A 19732-nucleotide genomic window follows, 5' to 3' on the forward strand; every position below is an offset into this window, starting at 1 on the left:
GTGAAATCAGAAGTTGGCACAGGGACCAAGACTGAGGACCTGCAGACCAGGGAAGGTATGTGAGATAGGTATATGGGGGGGGATCGTCACCCCAGAACTGGTTCGTCAGAAGGGAAGGGAGGTACCAGGGCTGCTGCGCAGTCCAAGCTGGAGAACGGCCTAGAAGTGCTTGAGAGATAGGACCCTGAGCCTGCCCACCTCAGGCCTGACAAAGGGAAAGTGGGAAAAAGAAAACAGCCCTTGGCCTTCGCTGAATAGCTTCAGGGTACAGGGTTAGGGGACAGACCTGGCTACAGTTCAATTTACACAACAAGGACTTCAGGAGTGAGGCAGAGGCTGAAGACCCAGGGCACAGGCCATGTCCACATGCTGCTCTGTAATTGCAGGTTACTTGAGAAATCTGGCTTGTCAAGATCGCCTTCATGGTCCCAGCTTGGGCTGACAGCCTGGGGCTGTACCAGCCAAAGTACCTCTTCCCACAATTCATTTCACCGGCACCTGCCTCCTCAACAGAGAAGATGAGCCAAACTCCATGCCTGGAAAAGAAGGCTCCCCCAGCAACATGAGGGTATGACTTCCCTGCCGAGCTCCAGCTCACTCGTGTGTGCCAACGAGCCTCCCTCCACTGCAGTGCTTGTGAGCATACATGCACGCGGAGGTCAGAGGTCAGCGTAGGGTGTCCTCGGCTCTTGCTGCTCTCCTCCTTATTCTTTAAGGCAGGGTCCCTCACTGAGCCCGCAAGTCACTGATTTGGCTAGGCTAGCAGAGCTCCAGCGACCTGCCTGTGTAAGCCCCCACCCAGTGCTGGGGTTACAGACACACGCTATTACATCTGCCTTGTACAACAGCGCTAGGGATCCAAAGCCAGGTCCTTAGGCCTGCAGAGCAAGCACTTAACTGGCAGAGCCATCTCCCCAGCCTTTTGCCATTGCTTCTTTAAGGATGGGCATAAGGTGGGGTTGGAGAGATGGTTGAGCAGCTAGCGGTTGTTCTTGCAGAGGACCCAGGTTTGATTCCCAGCACCTACATAGTGGCTCACGACCATCCACAACTCCAGTTTCAGAGGATCTGATGTTGTATCCTGAGTTCCACAGACACCAGGCATACAAGTGGTGTATAACGTACATATAGGCAAAACACTTATACATATAGAATCTAAGACATTGCCCTTCCCTTACTTAATGAATGGGGAAACTGAGGCTTGCAGAATATCTTGCTCTGTCACACAGCCAAGCAAGGCTGAAGGAGGCTGTCACAAGGCTTGCTCTATACCCTGCATGCTTTCTCTCCCACCAGGAAGCAGGTTTTTCAGGTCTAGCTTCCAAGCCTGGCTTCTCCAACTCCCCTGTTATCAGCCTCTCCCTTCCCCTCCTGGCTTCTCCTCACAGTCTCCCTGGCCTTTGTTCTACTCCCCCCAGGCTCAGCTTTGTTCCTCTGAGTCATGGGGCTGAGGACTGGCTCACCCGTCCCAGCTCCTCCGGCTGGCTTTAGCTGCCACATGAAGTCAGGAGATAAAACTGGTCTGTGCGTCTATTACCCTAGCACTTGGGAGACCAGAAGATCATAAGTTCAAGGACATCCTAGGCTATACATCACTCCTTTTTTTTTTTAAGATTTATTTATTTATTATCAGTAAGTACACTGTAGCTGTCTTCGGACACACTAGAAAAGGGCATAGGATCCTATTATAGATAGTTGTGAACCACCATGTGGTTGCTGGGATTTGAACTCAGGACCTTCAGAAGAGCAATTGGTGCTCTTAATCGCTGAGCCATCTCACCAGTCCCCTACATGAATCTTAAAAAGGAAGAAAGAAAGAAAGAAAGAAAGAAAGAAAGAAAGAAAGAAAGAAAGAAAGAGGAAAAAAAAGAAAGTAAGCCAATTATCTGGGTGTACCTTTGATTCCAGCACAAAAGAAGCAGAGGCAGATGGATCTCTGAGTTCCAGACCAGCCTGGTCTACACAGAGAAACCCTGTCTCAAAAAAAAAAAAAAATAACAACAACAAAAAGTTAAAAGGTGCCAGAGAGACTCCTGTAAGAGTCCTTGCTGCTCTTCCAGAGGACCGGTACTCAGTTCCCAGCACCCAGGTTAGGAGGCTCACGCCTCTAACTCCAGTTCCAAGGGTTCAAATGATCTCTTCCTCCTCTGTCCCCTGCACAAATATGCACACATAGACACATACACATTTTTAAAAAATGAAATGAAAATTTTAAATATTTAAAGGAGGCTGAGGATGTAGCTGATGGTGGGCTTGCCTGGCACGAGTGACATCCTGAGCTCCACCTCCGTTACTGAATAAAGCCAGGTGTGGTAGCACAGCCTAGAATCCCAGCACCAGAGGGAGGCGGAGGCAGGACAATCAGTTCAAGGTCATCCTCAGCTATGTATCAAGTTTGGGGCCAGCCTGGGCTATATAATAAGACCCTGTCTTTTTTTTTTGTTTGTTTTTTGAGACAGGGTTTCTCTGTGTAGCCCTGGCTGTCCTGGAACTCACTTTGTAGACCAGGCTGGCCTCGAACTCAGAAATCTGCCTGCCTCTGCCTCCCGAGTGCTGGGATTAAAGGCATACGCCACCACACCCGGCGACCCTGTCTTTTTAAAAAAGAATTGGGGAGGGGGAAAGGGAATAAGAAAACAGATGGTGGCAACAGCTTGCAGTTGCCCTGGACGGAGTCCCAGCTCTGCCTTCCTCATCAAGTGCAGTCTGGCCTTGCCCAGCCTGGGGGAAGGAGTGACAGCCAAGAGTCAAGGGACAAGTGGGTTCTGGGAAGCCCTGCTTCTGTGCCATTTGGGGTCAGTGGGCTCCAGGGACCCAAGGTTCACAGGGTCCAGGTTAAGTGAAGCCCCGCCATCTCATCTTTTGGAAAATCAACAACAAACGATCATCCTGGTACAAATTCTACAAACCCACACGTCTATGTGTACATCGTGCTGGGACACACCACGCCTGTGGTAGTGGCCTGGGTATCAGTAGTCCCAGCTTGAATGGGACTGAAGGGGATGGGAGCCTGGGAATCTGGCTCTATCAGTGCTAAAACCAGGAAGGTTCGAGCAAACCTGAACAAATCAGTCACCCCAGACCCAGGCCCTGGCTCTCTTAGCTCCATGGGGCTACCAGACCCCACAGTAGATGCAAAAATGTGAGGGCGGAGAGAAGGCGTGGGGGCCTGCTCTAGAATGTGTTGAAGATGTCTATACAGCACAGACTATTCAAAAAGATGGAACAGAAACAACGTGGCACATCATGAAATTTACCATTTCTTCTATTTCATTCTTTCTCACCCCACCCAACCCCACCCCACCCCACCCCAATGCACCCTACCCCAGCTGAACCAGGGCCTTACACTTGTTAGGCAGGTGGTCTACCACTGGCCACAACCCTAGTCCCCTCTTCACCTGAAGTGTGTACTTCAATGGCATTATGTATCCCACATTGCTGTCCAATAAAGAGCAGGTAATACGGGCTGGTGAGATGGCTCAGTGGGTAAGAGCACCGACTGCTCTTCCGAAGGTCCAGAGTTCAAATCCCAGCAACCACATGGTGGCTCACAACCATCCGTAACAAGATCTGGCGCCCTCTTTTGGAGTGTCTGAAGACAGCTACAGTGTACTTACATATAATAAATAAATAAATCTTAAAAAAAAAAAAAAAAAAAAAGAGCAGGTAATACTTTAGTATCCGGTAGGGGTGCAAAACTCTTTACCTTCCTTTCAGGCAGTCTCCTGTAGCCCAAGCTGGCAAGTTGCTATCTACCTTAGGTTGGCCTTGAACTCTGATCCTTCTTCCTCTACCTCCTGAGTACAGACAGTACAGGCATGCACCACTGCTCAAAGCCTTTCTTGTGTGTGTGGGGAGGGGCTTTTTGAGACTCAGTTTCTTTGTGTAGCCCTGCCTGTCCTGGAACTCACTCTGTAGTCCAGGCTCCTTGATCACTCCTTGATCTCGGAGATCCACCTGCCTCAGTCTCAGTCTCCAAGTGCTGGGATTAAAGGTGTGCGCCACCACTGCCCCAGGACCAAAGCTTTTTTTTAATCTAGATTTTAAAAACTTTTTTTCCCCTCTAAACGCCATTGCTAAAAATATAGAACACCTGGGATCCAGGTGTGGGAGCAGGGCGGGAAGGTCTGGTCGGGAAGGGCTTGGGGCTGGGGCTGGACTTCATCACAATTACATCCTTCCCAGTCTGGAAACTATAGGAGTTGCCATCTCCTCTGCATCAGAAGCCCAGTCCTCTGGTGACAGGAAGACTTGAATTCCAAGGCTTGCCTGCCTTTCCCAAGATCCATGAGTGGGTGCTAGATCTAGTTCATTTTTCTCCCTCCTGCTGGGCATGTCCTCCTTTGACCCCGACGTGAAGTGTAGGTCCTCTGTGTCCCACTAGAGCCAACATGACATCACCTCCACGAAGCACATCCATGCCACAGCAGGGAGACCCCTGGTCCTGGCTCCCTCCCTAGTAGGACTGTGGGCTCCCTGAGCATCAGGGCTGAGCCTGAGTCATGCTGCCCTCCCTCCCTTCCCTCCCCTCGGGGCCTGGCAGACTCAATAAAGCTTTGCTAAATGAAGCCATCACCGGTAGAAATGACCCAAGCAGAAGGAACGCCCACGCCCCCTCACAAAGCTTGTGTTTCCAACCTCACGGCCAGGGGCTCCAGAGAGGTCAGAGGAAACAGCGCACCTGAGCAGGCAGGTGCCTCCAGGGCTCCCGCTTTACCTAGGGCCTGCAGGGGCCTCTGAGAGCTGGAGAGGGCCAAGAATGAATAAATCCGGTGTCACAAACCCTCGCGGATATAGCTGGGCTGCACGGCCATGAAGAGTAACAGAAACAAGGCTCCCCACAAGGAGGAAACGTAAAAGATCCCCCTAAGACCAGAATAAATCTCAAGCCATTCCACGCTGAAATGGCCCTGAAACGAGGAAAGGAGGGCACCTCTGCAAGCCCGGGTCACAGCTGACTTCTGTTATTAGCCCCCAGGAGTCCGTGACCCGTGTCACCAATGCAGGCTCTTCTGGTCTTAGCACAACAGGAATGGACCCCCAGATCTACAGGGGCAAGACCCTCCATGAAGCCAGCCAAACCCAGAGGGCACCAGAGCCTACAGGCCTCCTCACCCTGGGGTGCAAGGCCTCCTGAGCCACCCCTTCAAGATGTTTCTGCCCCACCCCCCAGGTTTGAGCTGAGCCCCACTCAGCACTGGAGGATCTGCACAGACTAGGTGGGCTAAAGACTGCGAACAGACAGACTTCTCTGCTCTCTATTGCGCCGAAGGAACCTTTCTTCAGACCACATTTAGAATCCACTCAGGTGTTTGCTAGGGATGGGAGAGTTGCGGATTCATAAAATGTCAGAGCCCAAAAGCGCCTGGCTCCTCCCACCCCTATAAATCGAGAAACTGAGGCATGACATAAGAGGTGACGCTCCCCACCCAGATCCGAACTGAATCCCTCGTATCTTTTTGGGGTGGTTCCCTGCCCAAGGTCACGCGGCAAAACAGATGCCGGTCTTGACGGAACCCAAAAATCCAGACTCCAGACTCAGAGCTCCGCAGCATACAGAGTGAGCAACGAAATCTAGTTCCAGGTCCTCGCCCCGAAAGCGCGCGGCAGGTGCAGCAGTGCGCCCTAGAAAAAGATCCACGCCCTGATCCGCGCCCCCCAATAAGCGGCCTTGAACTTGGGCTCCGTCCCCACCGACGCACGAGAACCTAGCCGCTAAATGTAAAGCAGCGACAGCCTGGAGGTCTCGGCGATGGGGCTGAGGACCTCGGTGACAGGGGCCGTGATCCGCTTGTGTCAGCAGGGCCGCCCGGGCCAGGTGAGGTCGCGTCGGTGCCCGGCGCCCCAGCCCTCCTTGCTGAGTCCTTACCCAAGACACGACGCGCAGGATGGTGTGTGGCTGCCGCACCAGGGTGTAGGGGTCGAAGGCGCCCCCGGCTTTGCCCGCTCCGTACGCACCCCCTTCCATCGTGGCTGCACCGCGCGGCGCCCCCCGCTCGGCGCGCGCCGCCGACCCGTGCGCGTGCGCGGCGCCCCCGCCCCCTCCCCTGCGCTCGGCTAGTGTAGCCCGGGGCTCCCGCCAGGGGGCGTCCGTGCACGGCAGGTGCAGCTCCCCGAAGCTCGCGCTCAGAAAGCGGGTGCTGCTTGGGGTCCCAGTGTGGGGCGCGCTCCCAGCCAGCGGGGTGACCTCTTTGCAAAATAGCGCGTGATCAGGGTGTGGACAGAGAGTGCAGCCGCATCCCCGCTTTCGGAAGCCCTCTGAGCTGTAGCTCTTCAGGAAACTCTTTTTGTTATGTATTTATTTATTCATTTGCCTCTTTCCTTTCCTTTCGCTCTCTGCTCCAAATAAAGGGAAGGGGCTCCGTTTGACAGTACAGTGGCTCTTTGAACGCGTCCGTAGGTCGCTGGCTGCAGGAATGACCCTCTCTAAGAGATATGCACAGCCTCCTCCGGCCCCCAGAACCACCTTGCCGACTAGCTCCACCGATGATGTCATGCACGCGCCCCCTGACCTGGAAGGCGCTGTAAGGGAGGCAAAAGCTGGGAAAAAACAGACCTGAGACTCCCTTCCCCTTCCACCACAGCTCTCGATCCCTTTCCTTAATCCAATAATTAATTATGTACTTATTTCTTCCGTTGTCTCCTCTGTCTGTGCGCTCCTGCTGGTCAGGTTTTGTTTATATCCAAAGGCCTCACAAACAGTAGGTGGTCAATAAATACACTCTACCCCCTCCCAACCCCAACACAGTTTGACTTTTGGGGCTCTTGGGGGCTTTTGTCGTTGTTTTTATTTGTTGCTTTTGTTTTGTTTTTGAGACAGGTCGCTTCTAGAGGCCTGCCTCTGGAATTCACCGTGAGGAGGGGGATGGGTTTTGAATTTGTATTCCTCCTGCTGCTTTATCCCTGTGATGGAGTTTCAGGTCTGAGGCAGCTGTTATACTATGATCCTATAAAACTTCTAGAAGAAAACAAGGGAAGATCTTTATAACTTTGTAGATTGGAAGACTTTTTTCATTTTTATTTTCTCTTTATCTTGTATTAGTGTCTGCCTGCATGTTCATATGTGCATCGTATAAATGCATTGCCTGAGGAGGTGAGAAGAGGGTGTGGGATCCCCTAGACCTGGAGCTCTACAGACCTTTGTGGGTCACTGTGTGGGAATCAAACTCTGGTCCACTGCAAGGACAAGTGCTCTTAACTGCTAAATTCACTGTATAGCCCGTGCTCAGTTCAAACTTGGGACAATCCCATGGGCTGAGATCACAGGCATTAGCCATCACATCTAACAAAGCATTTTCCCTGAAGCACAAAACTGTGTGTGGTCAGGAGGTTCCTGGGCTGAGCAGCCAGCACTGGTACTTACTATAGGTCCTTGAATGTTGTACAAATACCCTCCTCTTGCCCATATGTACCTTGTCCTGAGTTCTATGGCACACATAGATGAACACGTTCATATCTTTCCATGATTTATCTCATAACAATAAATTCACAGGGTGGAGCAGTTTCAACAAGTATGCTAGATAATGCCGCCTACACCTTGGTAATCTAGCCAAGGTGATTTTATTCCAATCCCAATTACTCATATTAACACGCTTGTCACCCGGCACACGGGAAATCAATGAACTAATCAACCTACCTACGTATATGTGGTTTACACAATGACTGTGCAGTTTAAAAGGCATGGCTGACAGCAGTGGCACACACCTTAATCCCAGCAGAGCCAGGGCTACACACAGAGTTCCAGGACAGCCAGGAGCCCTGTCTCAAAAACAAACAAACAAAACAAATAAAGGAAAGGCTAGGACAAAGTTGAGGAGGTGTCGGAAGCAGGCTTACGGAAATGCAAATAGATGAAGATAAGACAAGGTAAGAACCCAGCCAGCATCAAGGAAGAGAGTATTGCTGAGAGATCTTTGGGGTGTCAGCTCCAAATCTGAACTGCCAGGGCAAAGACAGGCACAGGAGTAAACCACACCAACAGTAAGGGACTTGGCGAACAACTATTCCAATTTTTTTTTTTCCAGACAGGGTTTCTCTGTGTAGCCCTGGCTGTCCTGGAACTCACTTTGTAGACCAGGCTGGCCACAAACTCAGAAATCTGCCTGTCTCTGCCTCCTGAGTGCTGGGATTAAAGGCGTGCGCCACCACGCCCGACTTTTTTTTTTCCAATTATTTTTAATTAAAAGCTTTTGAACATTTTAGTTATTTTTTTAAAGATTTATTTATTTATTACATATAATGTACACTGTAGCTGTCTTCAGACACACCAGAAGAGGGAGTCAGATCTTGTTACAGATGGTTGTGAGCCACCATGTGGTTGCTGGGATTTGAACTAAGGACCTTTGGAAGAGCAGTCGGGTGCTCTTACCTGCTGAGCCATCTCACCAGCCCATTTTAGTTATTTTTATGCATATGTTTTTTTCTTTTTTCTTTCTTTCTTTTTTTTCTTTTTTTTCTTTTTTGCCTGCATCATGTGTGTGGCCTAAATGTGCAGTACCCACAGTGGCCAAATGAGGGCATTGGATTCACTGGTACTCAAGTTACAGACCACTGTGAGCCACCTTGTGGGTGCTGGAGGAGCTGCCAGTGCTCTTAACTAGGGACCCATCTCTTAAGCACCTATTTTTAATTTGTTATCATTATATTTATCATGTGCGTGGAAATCTAAAGGCAACTTTTGATAGTTGCTTCTGTTCTTCCACTAAATGAATCCCAAAGATTGAACTCAGGACATCAGGCATGGAAAGTGCCTCGTATTTATTATTTGCTAGCCCTCATATTTATTTTTTATTTTTAAAAGTTGCACAAGTGCTGGCTTCGGCAGCACATATACTAAAATTGGAACGATACAGAGAAGATTAGCATGGCCCCCTGCGCAAGGATGACACTCAAATTCGTGAAGCATTCCATAAAAAAAAAAAAAAAAAAAGAGTTCGAGGCCAGCCTGGTCTACAAAGTGAGTTCCAGGACAGCCAGGGCTATACAGAGGAACCCTGTCTCAAAAAACCAAAGGAAAAAAAAAAGAAGAAGAAGAAGAAGTTGCACAGGTAGCAAATGTGTCTTCATTTTGCTTTGTTTCTACTTTGAAAATAGGATCTCGATTGGGTGGTGGTGGCGCACGCCTTTAATCCCAGCACTTGGGAGGCAGAGGCAGGCAGATTTCTGAGTTCAAGGCCAGCCTGGTCTACAGAGTCAGTTCCAGGACAGCCAGTGCTATATAGAGAAACCCTGTCTCAAAAAACAAACAAAAGAAAAAAAAAAAAAAAAGGATCTCACTGTCCAACACTGGCTGTCCTGGGACTTGTCTGTAGACCAAACTGGCCTGAAACTCCCAGAGTTCTTACTATTGGCATAGACCTGTTCGTGAAGAATATAGCAGAATATAAGGAGCCATCTGGGTGCCTTAACACCCACCCACTGGACTCCCACAAGCACTCAATATGATGGGCCCTTGTCAGTCAGCTACAGATGGATGTATTCATCCTATCTAACTGCCCCTGCGAAAGAGATATGTGATATCTGTCGGGTCCTGGTCCTTCTTCCTGGCACACCGTCCCTAAAGCTCTGGGAACTGCTGAACTGCTAATGCCAATGAGTGAACAAGAGCCATGAGCCTGCGCAGAGGCTGTGGTAACCTTAAACTGAAAAGACTTCTGGGAGGACATCCTTTCAGCAGCTCTGGTCACCCATCGGATTAACATCATCTTTGTTATTAAGCACCGTGGCAAATGATCATAGTTTCACAATATCTTGTGTAACCCTCCTTATTTCTAAACCAGGTTGGCTGTAGTCCTAGAACTTGGGAGGTGGAGACTAGAGAATTAGTTCAAGGCTTGCTTCAGACTTAAGTTCAAGTGTCAGCCTTTTAGGTACTTGAGACTAGGCCGTGTAGGAGTAGGTGTGTCACTGTGGGCATGGGCTTTTTTTTTTTTTTTTAAAGATGTATTCATTTATTATATGTAAGTATACTGTAGCTGATACTGTAGCTGTCTTCAGACACTCCAGAAGAGGGCATCAGATCTCATTACGGATGGTTGTGAGCCACCATGTGGTTGCTGGGATTTGAACTCAAGACCTTCGGAAGAACAGTGCTCTTAACCACTGAGCCATCTCTCCAGTCCCGGGCATGGGCTTTAATACCTTTGTGCTAGCTGCCCGGAAGCCAGTCTTCTTCTAGATGCCTTCAGAACAAGAGGTGGAACTCTCACCTCCTCCTGCACCATGCCTGCCTGGATGCTATCATGTTCCCACCTTGATAATGGACTGAACCTCTGAACCTGTAAGCCAGCCCCAATTAAATGTCCTTTATAAGAGTTGCCTTGGTCATGGTGTCTGTTCACAGCAGTAAAACCCTAACTAATACAACTGGAGAGAGGGCCCAGTGATTAAAAGCAAATACTGCTCTTGTGGTGGGGCAAAGTTCAGATCCTAGTAGTAACACTGGGTGGCTGATAACTTATAACTACAGCTCCAGAGGGATCTGTTGCCTGCAGACTCCTTGGGTACCTGCATTCAAGTGCATGTGTTCAAACACTGACACATATATGTAAAACAAACAAGCAAACAAATAACAGCCTCATTGCTCCTGATCATGGATCAGTCAGGATCCATGAACCTGTTGTGTGAGAACTTCTGTAGGAAAGTGTGAATAAATATCTTTCACTTCAGAGATGACATAGATGACAGCCCAGAGAATGATTCCATATCAAGTCTAACTTGATGAAGCAATGAGTTGATTGAAGTTACTACAGGAGCATGGATGGCTCAAGGACAGTTAACTCCAGCACCAAAAAGCTCACTGGCAATCTTGGAGCTCTCTGCACAGCACCCAGGCAGCTCAATAGGTAGAAAAGTCTCTCCTCAGCAATTCTTAGTTTATATAACCTGTGAATCTGGTAAGCTTCAGGAACTTCCTGAGACTTGTGAGTTGCTTACTTTCTGAGTCTCAGGAACCTCCCTTGCAGTACAGAATGTTTCATCTGGGAAGAAGTTGCTATGGTACAATACCTAGAGGTCTGTGCTTCCTCTTTATGGCTGTTCTGTGGGTCTGCATATCCCTGGTTCCATTTTGTCTCTCTTGGGAAGAAAGAATGGAAGGTCTATGCCAAATGCCTGGACTTTTATATCAAAGGAAGGGCTTCATGCAGGCTAAGCAAATATTATACCAACTGAGCCAAATTTCTAGCCCCAAAGTTCTAATTTTCTTTTCTTTTTTTTTTTCTTTCTTTCTTTTTTTTTTTTTTTTGGTTTTTCAAGACAGGGTTTCTCTGTATAGCCCTGGTTGTCCTGGAACTTACTTTGTAGACCAGGCTGGCCTCGAATTCAGAAATCTGACTGCATCTGCCTCCCGAGTGCTGGGATTAAAGGTGTGTCCCACCACACCTGGCAGTTCTAATTTTCTAACGGTGTTAATTTTAAATTTTATTTGAGTCAGGGTCTCACTATATAGCCTTGGCTGGCTTACAACTACCTACATAGACCAGCTTGGCCTTGAACTCGCAGCGATCTGCTTGCTCTGCCTCCCAAGTGCTGAAATTAAAGACATGTGGCCCTATACACGGCTTGAAGACTTGATTTTTCTTTTCTTTTTTTTTTTTTTTTTGATTTTTCTAAACCTATTTTAGAATCAGTTTATGAGTCTTTCCCTAGTCTCATGTAGTAATCAAGGATACCTTGATCCACTGACCCTCCAGCCTCTCTTACCAAAATTGCACCAACTTGCCTGTCCTTATTCTTCATTGTTAAAGGAGGCTGCCTTAAAGACAGAACCAAAGAGCTTGAGAACTGCCACATGGCCAGGAAGTATTTGTGGACAGAGAACAGGGTCAAAGTTCAAAACCTGATTCCCAAAAGGCTGGTGTTATTTTTGTTTTGTTTTGTTTTGTTTTGTTTCTTGGTTTTTCGAGACAGGGTTTCTCTGTGTAGCCCTGGCTGTCCTGGAACTCATTTTGTAGACAAGGCTGGTCTCGAAATCCACCTGTGCCTCCCAAGTGCTGGGACTAAAGGCGTGTGCCACCACACCGGGCTCCTACTCAAAATCTTACACATAGCAGCTTACAACTGTCTGTAACTCCAAGCTCTGACAACCTCACACAGACATATGTACAGGCAAAATACTGATGCACATAAAATAAAAATAGATAAATTAAAAAAAAAAAAAAGAAAGAAAGAGGGAAGCAAGGAAGGACTGGAGAGGTGGCTCAGTGGTTAAGAGCATTGACTGCTCTTCCAGAGGTCCTGAGTTCAATTTTCAGCAACCACATGGTGGCTCACAACCATCTGTAATAGAATCCGATGCCCTGTTCTGGTGTGTCTGAAGACAGCTACAGTGTTCACACCTAAATAAAAAAGAAATAAATCTTAAAAAAAAAAAAAAAAGGAAAGAAAAGAAAAGCCGGGAGGTGGTGGTGCACTCCTTTAATCCCAGCACTTGGTAGGCAGAGGCATGCAGATCTCTGAGTTCGAGGCCAGCCTGGTCTAAAGAGTGAGTTCCAGGACAGCCAGGGCTTCACAGAGAAACCCTGTAAAAAAAAAAAAAAAAAAAAAAAAAAAAAAGAAGAAGAAGAAGAAAGAAAGAAAGAGAAAAAATGATTCTTCTTGGGACTAGAGGGATGTCTTAGGAATTAAGGGCTCTTGCAGAGGACCAAGATTTGGTTTCCCAGCACAACAACCATCTGTAACTCCAGTTCCAGAGGGTTCCACACTCTCTTCAAATCTCCCCGGTACTGCACATATGTGGTGCACGTGCATAAATGAGGAAAACAGTCATAAATATAAAATTAAAAAGAACTTATTTAAGATATTCTTAAGTGGAGCTCCTCCACTTTCAGAAATTAATTTTTTAATTTTAATAAACCTATGTTGCTGTTCGAAAAATAAGATTCTTGATCTGGAGAGATGGTTCAGCAGTTAAGAAAACTTGTCATCCCACGGGACCCAGGTCTAGTTCACAGCATTAACAACGGTCCACTGTTTTGACTTCTGAAAATGTCAAGCACGCACGTGGCGCACATACGTACACACAGGGAGGAAAAAACTCAACACATTTGTAAATCTGAAAATTAAGAACAAAATATGAACAGGACATGGCATCTGGAGTCTGAAATGGCAGAGACAGGACTTGAGGGAGATGTGCCCGAAATCATGGCGCATTAAAGGCATGGCTCGATTGTAAGACTGAGAGCAATGTTGGTGATCACATCACTGGTTAGGCAAAAAGAGCAGTTTCATTCAGTCTATCTTAAGAGCAACGCGGTCAGTTGTCTCACACTAAGCCTACTTCAACGCCGTTGTTTTCGTTGCTGTGTAGGACTAGCCTTGTGTGATTCCGTTTTAGAGGTGAGAGGAAGCACAATGCCTTCATTTTTCTTCATTATCATGAAATTTGGCTGCTGCAGAACGCCGTAGTCTCTTTACATTCTAAACCTCAGCGTCGACGAGGCGTTTCGCTAAGCTTGAACCGAATCACTCCCCGTAGATGCTATTTGTCAATCCTAGTGGGCGGGAAAAATGTGTGTAAAATGACGTTGAACGCGCGCCCTGCGACCCGACGCCCATGCGTCAACACGTTCCCACGCTCAGGGGGCGGAGTCATCATTTGGCTTTATATAGCCTGCACTGGCTTTTCGTCGGTCTCTATCAGCGGCGTGCGGCGGCGAGATGGTACGTACGGCCATGCTGCCTTTTTCCTTGGTCTCCTGTGGGCCTAGCTGTATTCGCCTCCCATAGGCGCCGTCCCGGCCTCACCAATCCTAAAAGGATGTAGTAGGGGGTCGATGTGAGGGCTGCGACCATCCCGAAATCCAGGGACCTTAACGGCCTTACGGAGCATGTGTGGGACCGGCCTGGGCCTGTTTGGGACTCATTTGATATCAGGGCGTAACCCTAAGGGACTCACGGAATGGGCTGTTTTGTGGTTAATTCGAGGGCAGGTTCCGTAGTCAGTCTGGTAGGGATGGCCGTGGACTTTAGGAATGCGTTGGCTAAAATGGAGAAATTTGGCAAATCGGGTAGGATCTCCATTTTGTAATGTGGTAAGAGTGGAAGGTGCATCTCTGGAGTTCTCAGAAGCCACAAATGATGAACCTTTTGACGGGCGGACAGAAACTCTGTGCTGAATGTCAAGTTCTGATTTGGCTTTAGGAGTGTTTGAGGCCGACTTGCATTAGGCTCCATCTTGATACGCCATGTTGCCATTTAGTCACATGGGTTATTCTTGAAAGTTCACCCATCGGTCTTTTAGTGTAATTTAGCTGTTTGTGTTTGAAAGTCATGGAAACTGAAAGCATTAAGCTGAAGTCCTATTGCAGTCTATCCTCTGATACAATTCCTGTAAATATAGAACCCTCCTTTGGGCTTGATTGGAAAACTGAGAGCAGTGTTGGTGATCTCTCCCTTTACCTCAGTCTCACAGGAAATTCTCAGCTCCCAGGCATGGGTCCTTGGGCTTCCTGCCTCGAAAGCGCAGCAGCCGGCATCGTGGGAAAGTGAAGAGCTTCCCAAAGGATGACGCTTCCAAGCCTGTTCACCTCACAGCCTTTCTGGGTTACAAGGCTGGCATGACCCACATCGTCCGGGAAGTTGACAGGCCAGGATCTAGTATGTACAATACTTCTTTGTGCAACTTAGGCTCTGTGTAATTTTGCCTGTATTTAACAGTAAGTTTCCAAAGGAGCACAATAGCTCCATCCTGGGGTGCTTTGTGCTAAGTCTAGAACAAAGCCTGACTTAAGGTGGTAGTGCCCATGCTAAGGGAGCCTAAAAGAGGTAGTGTTTTGGCCTAGCAAAATTTAACACATTACTGTGCAAAGTCCTGTTTGGGTAGTTGGTTCTTTCCATGTGGCTGCCTGGAATCAAACCTAGGTACTCTGAAAAGGTAGACACACTTGACAACTGTATTCTGGACATGAAACCAGACTTGTGATAAAGTTCTTTTGAGACGGAATGGATATAGCACATGGCATTTTGCTGCTTCAGTGGTGATAGTCACCACCTGGCATGGTGCCTGTTAGATTAGCAGCCTTGCAAAGTAAAGTGGAGGCTAGAAACTTTGGCTCAGTTGTTAAAAGCTGCAGATGGAGATCCCGCAAATCTGAAGAGCAGTCTTGGAAGGCCCAGTATTCTGGTGCAGAGACAGCCATTCTGTCTAAATGGACACTTGTATGTGGTGGGGGTATTTGTGCTCCCACTGAAGCCTATGCCTGTTTGTCTTCACAGAGGTGAACAAGAAAGAAGTCGTGGAGGCTGTGACCATTGTGGAAACCCCCCCAATGGTGGTTGTGGGCATTGTGGGATATGTTGAGACCCCACGAGGCCTCCGGACCTTCAAGACTGTATTTGCTGAGCACATCAGCGATGAGTGTAAAAGGCGCTTCTATAAGAACTGGTAAGAGACTTGAGAAGCTCTTGGGCTCCCCTGGAAGTAAGGGGCACACTGAGCTGGGATGTAAAGTGAAGGAGCTTGGATCTAAGGGTTTTTCAGCCAAAGGCTGACTGTTCACCCTTGGGGTTGCGAGTCAGGCCTGGTTAGCAAAAGTGTTAGCGTTGCTTTGACACTGAAGTGGCAGGGAAGCTGGAAAACAGACATGTCCTGCATCTGGGCCTTAGTGTGGGGTAATCCTTTTAGGCTTAGATGATGGCCTAGTCTGTACTAGATAGGTCCCCTGCCTCTGGCCTGAGCCCCTGACTTCCACTACTATAAGATGTGCCCCCAGATAAAGGGAAGGTCTGGTGCCCTGGAGCAGCGAGAGTCGTGTGTTGTGTATATTTGTGGCTTATATTAACCTGTGGACCTCTGCTCAGCTCCGCTCGGCTCCGCCCGATGAGCTTCATCCAGGCTCCGCTTGCCGGTGGAAAAGGCTCCTTAGAAGCCGGCAATGAGCCCCATCCCCAAATGGTGCCAGTCTGCCTTCCTCTCACCCATTGCAAGGGTGATGAAGGCCTGCACCGGGCCCCTCCCCCAACTGTGCTCTGCTCCTGAAGGCACAAGTCTAAGAAGAAGGCTTTCACCAAGTACTGTAAGAAATGGCAGGATGACACAGGCAAGAAGCAGCTGGAGAAGGATTTCAACAGCATGAAGAAGTACTGCCAGGTCATCCGCATCATCGCCCACACTCAGGTAAGCACCGAAAGTTTGGTGTAATTTGCAGGCATTTTGTGATGTGAGAGGGATTAGAGACATTTCTGGTGTCTTAAATCCTTATAGTCAACCAGCAGAGGGCCCTGTGACGACACTGTTTAACTGATGGGCTTGCTTCTCTAGATGGTCTTGTATCACCAGCCTGTTGTAAGCTTCATCTGCTTCTTCTAGATGCGTCTGCTTCCTCTGCGCCAGAAGAAGGCGCACTTGATGGAGATCCAGGTGAATGGAGGCACTGTGGCTGAGAAGCTCGACTGGGCCCGAGAGAGGCTCGAGCAGCAGGTTCCCGTGAACCAGGTGTTTGGCCAGGATGAGATGATTGATGTCATTGGCGTGACAAAAGGCAAAGGGTACAAAGGTAAGCTTTGCTGTAGTTTCTGCGGGTGATGATGTGAGACCCTGGAATGTATGCTGGACACAGCACCTAGTGATGAGGTGGCAGCATTTCCTTGCCTGCCTGCCTTCTGGGAACAGCAGTCAGCTGGTCAAGTTGACCAGAGAATGAGCTAAGAAAAGGAGTAACAGCTCAAATATGAGGACCCTTAACGCCAGGTGGCCATGAAGGATGAATTGGGCTCCCTAGAGTACATATCTGGTTAAATAAAACTGCCTCAACCCAATAAACACATGGCAACTTCTGGCCACATAGTGACACATGAAGCTGCAAATAACTATTTAGGCAGATAGCCATCCAGTCTGATTTAAAATAGGACAGGAATGTGGGGTTGGGATTGAATTGTGATTCAGATTTACCATTGTTAGATAATTTTGTAATCAGTGAACTAATCAGGTATTTTGAGTACTCATTGGGAAGGAACAGGAACATGCCCAGCCCTCCTAAGTTAACATTCTTTCCAGGGGTAACCAGTCGTTGGCATACAAAGAAACTGCCCCGAAAGACCCATCGAGGTCTGCGCAAAGTTGCCTGTATTGGAGCCTGGCACCCTGCCCGTGTCGCCTTCTCTGTGGCTCGAGCTGGGCAGAAAGGCTACCACCACCGAACAGAGATTAACAAGAAGGTAAGGCTGCAAATGAGAGAGGGTATTATTGGGTTCATGGGACAGTCAATCCTAGGAATCCATATGACACTGCCTAGCCCAGGTTTAATTAATGCCCTAACCCTTTACCAGGAAATTTTTGTTGTTGGAAATTTTTTTTTTTTGAGACAGGGTTTCTCTGTATAGCCCTGGCTGTCCTGGAACTCACTTTGTAGACCAGGCTGGCCTTGAACTCAGAAATCCGCCTGCCTCTGCCTCCCCAGTGCTGGGATTAAAGGCCTGCACCACCACGCCCGGCGAGTGTTGTTGGAAATTTTTACAGTTTAAATTATAAGCAGTTTTAAAATTTTTGAGTACACTTGTAGCTATTTCCAGACACCACTGAGGGCATCAGATCCCATTGCAGATGGTTGAGAGCTACCATGTGGTTGCTGGGAATTGAACTCAGGACCTCTGGAAGAGCAGTCAGTGCTCTTAATCACTGAGCCATCTCTCCAGCTCTATAAGCAGTTTTTATGCTTTTTGAGATAACAGCAGCATAGCATCAGCTGCCTTGGAGTTGGGGCAGTCCCGTGTCTGCCTCAGGATTATTAGGATTACAGGCCTGAGTTGCTACCATACCTAGATTTAGTAGTTGCTTGGTGATGGCACCACCCACAGTGGGCTGAGCCCTTCCCCGTCAACTACTGCAGGCTAGCCGGGCGGTGGTGGCGTACCCTTAGTCCCAGCACTTGGGAGGCAGAGGCAGGTGGATTTCTGATTTTGAGGACAGCCAGGGCTATACAGAGAAACCCTGTCTCAAAACAACAAAAAAAAAAAAAAAACAAAAAACAAAAGATGCTTGGTAACTATAAAAGAGGAGCCACTTTGTCCTAAGTTCTAGAACTATTCATCCAGCAAATAGTGTTTTAATCTGGCCCATTTACCTAGGAAAACAATTGTAGACGTCCCACTTTATGCTGATCTGGGTAACAGGCCAGTTGCTGACATTCAGGGTTCCTACCTGACTTTGGATGCTGGTTCTCAGGACTGTCTTCTCAGTTGTTGACTCTCATGTGCAGATTTACAAGATTGGTCAAGGCTACCTCATCAAGGATGGCAAACTGATCAAGAACAATGCATCTACAGACTATGACTTGTCTGACAAGAGCATCAACCCACTGGTGAGTGCTGGGGGCTGAGCCTTAGGATATATCTGGGGCAGGACCTGCCATGCGTGCCCCTGCACAGCAACTAGCTGAGTCCACTGGGTGGGGTTGGTGAAGGATGCAGGATCAGCTGTTCTGTGATGAGGCTCTGGAATGTGCGCTGGGCACAGCGCCCGAGAGAGACTGAGGAATTATTCCCTGTTGCCTTCCTTCTGAGAACAGCCCTGCTGATTGATCTTAGCTGCCTCTGATACAACTAACTGGCCTCACTGACCAATGGCTTTCCATGATTCCTTAGGGTGGCTTTGTCCATTATGGTGAGGTGACCAATGACTTCATCATGCTCAAAGGCTGTGTGGTGGGGACCAAGAAGCGAGTACTTACTCTTCGTAAGGTGAGGTGGATCCTGGGCTCATTCTGGGGGTGGGGATCACAGGCCTTGCGCTGTGGGGAAGTTGCCTGTCTGGGTATTGGAATCCTGGGAGAGAGTGGACTTCTTACTTTGCATGAGCCCACTCTGTTCTGTGTCAGTGTGGTGGCTGTTTGAGCTACGCTGCCTGTCAGCTACTGAGCATTCTTTTTGGTCCATAGTCCTTGCTGGTCCAGACCAAACGTCGGGCCCTGGAGAAGATTGACCTGAAGTTCATTGACACCACCTCCAAATTTGGCCATGGTCGCTTCCAGACCATGGAGGAGAAGAAAGCATTCATGGTAAGGACCTACCTGGGCTGGGGCGCCTGGTTTTTGTCTTTTCTGTTTGCCTCCTTGGCTATGTTCAGAACTAATGAAACTCCTCTGTTTCTCCTCCACAGGGACCACTCAAGAAAGATCGCATTGCCAAGGAGGAAGGAGCTTGATTCCAGGACCACTTTGTGCAGATGGTGGGGTCTCACCAATAAAATATTTCTACACACTGGTTTTCCCACATTTCCTTAAGAGCAGTGGCCAGCCTGGTAGCCACAGTTTTAGCAACATTTGGGTTGTTGAATGAAAGTGACAGGTTTACAATGCCTAAAGTGATTGTTGGGGCTAATGTATCTGTCACAGCTTCTGTATCCCATCCCAGTCTGTACAGACTTTGGGTGACAACAGGGTCTCTCTGTTTCTTTGGTAGTATTGATTAGGCCCTAGGCCTGCTAAAACATATGCAAAAGGTTGGGTTTGATAGTTTATAGTTGGCTTGCTCTAGTATTTAGTTACCATGCACAAAGGTTTAATATGCCAACCCTCCTTAGAGCAGCTTGGTTTGGCTCTGAGGGTCTAATAGGAGCTTGCATCCAATCTAGATAGTATGAGTCTGGGGTTTGACCCTGCAACCCAGGGATTGATGCTAAGTCGGGTGAAGATGCATAGATTGGTATCATAGCATTGTCTACATCAGATTGAAGGCTGCTCATGAGCTTCTGGCCTTTCATAATAGTGCTGCAACCCTACATTGGAAGAGGCTT

General features: G+C 48.3%; 2 protein-coding genes, 1 long non-coding RNA gene and 5 other non-coding genes across 9 annotated transcripts in view; 7 read left to right on the forward strand and 1 right to left on the reverse strand.

Moving 5' to 3' along the window:
- Window positions 1-6057, reverse strand: part of Syngr1 (synaptogyrin 1) — a 28920-nt gene extending 22863 nt beyond the window's left edge. For both annotated transcript variants that reach the window (XM_021182962.3, XM_021182963.3), the window contains exon 1: window positions 5870-6057. In XM_021182962.3, the coding sequence (XP_021038621.1) occupies window positions 5870-5968 (99 nt within the window). In that variant the 5' untranslated portion in view covers window positions 5969-6057. The remainder of the gene's footprint in view (window positions 1-5869) is intronic.
- LOC147000735 (uncharacterized) lies at window positions 5492-6743 on the forward strand. Its single transcript, XR_015045585.1, has 2 exons — window positions 5492-5818; window positions 6352-6743. It is a non-coding gene; the product is annotated as an uncharacterized LOC147000735 (long non-coding RNA).
- Window positions 6744-8808: 2065 nt separating this feature from the next.
- Window positions 8809-8916, forward strand: LOC147000736 (U6 spliceosomal RNA). The gene has a single exon (XR_015045664.1). It is a non-coding gene; the product is annotated as a U6 spliceosomal RNA (small nuclear RNA).
- Window positions 8917-13576: 4660 nt separating this feature from the next.
- Rpl3 (ribosomal protein L3) lies at window positions 13577-19197 on the forward strand. The gene is made up of 10 exons (XM_085831475.1): window positions 13577-13662; window positions 14406-14598; window positions 15217-15385; window positions 15982-16117; window positions 16310-16496; window positions 16997-17157; window positions 18198-18299; window positions 18583-18678; window positions 18876-18995; window positions 19097-19197. Exons 1-10 carry the CDS (start codon window positions 13660-13662, stop codon window positions 19139-19141), a joined length of 1212 nt encoding a protein of 403 aa, XP_085687601.1. The 5' UTR covers window positions 13577-13659; the 3' UTR covers window positions 19142-19197.
- Window positions 14072-14135, forward strand: LOC115029452 (small nucleolar RNA SNORD43). Its single transcript, XR_003835028.1, has one exon. It is a non-coding gene; the product is annotated as a small nucleolar RNA SNORD43 (small nucleolar RNA).
- Window positions 15927-15981, forward strand: LOC115029502 (small nucleolar RNA U82P). Its single transcript, XR_003835070.1, has one exon. It is a non-coding gene; the product is annotated as a small nucleolar RNA U82P (small nucleolar RNA).
- LOC115029497 (small nucleolar RNA U83B) lies at window positions 16527-16613 on the forward strand. The gene has a single exon (XR_003835066.1). It is a non-coding gene; the product is annotated as a small nucleolar RNA U83B (small nucleolar RNA).
- Window positions 18414-18507, forward strand: LOC147000737 (small nucleolar RNA U83B). Its single transcript, XR_015045661.1, has one exon. It is a non-coding gene; the product is annotated as a small nucleolar RNA U83B (small nucleolar RNA).
- Window positions 19198-19732: the final 535 nt, after the last annotated feature.

Source organism: Mus caroli, unplaced genomic scaffold (genome assembly GCF_978045245.1).
Source record: "Mus caroli unplaced genomic scaffold, Mus_caroli_1 scaffold_16, whole genome shotgun sequence".
Classification (NCBI taxonomy): Eukaryota; Metazoa; Chordata; class Mammalia; order Rodentia; family Muridae; genus Mus; species Mus caroli.

Excerpts from the sequence above, each read along its gene's own strand:
- Rpl3 (XM_085831475.1), top strand. Across the intron at positions 16,497-16,996 it reads AAAAGGCAAAGGGTACAAAG|GGGTAACCAGTCGTTGGCAT; the intron begins GTAAGCTTTGCT and ends CATTCTTTCCAG. Across the intron at positions 18,996-19,096 it reads AGGAGAAGAAAGCATTCATG|GGACCACTCAAGAAAGATCG; the intron begins GTAAGGACCTAC and ends TCTCCTCCACAG.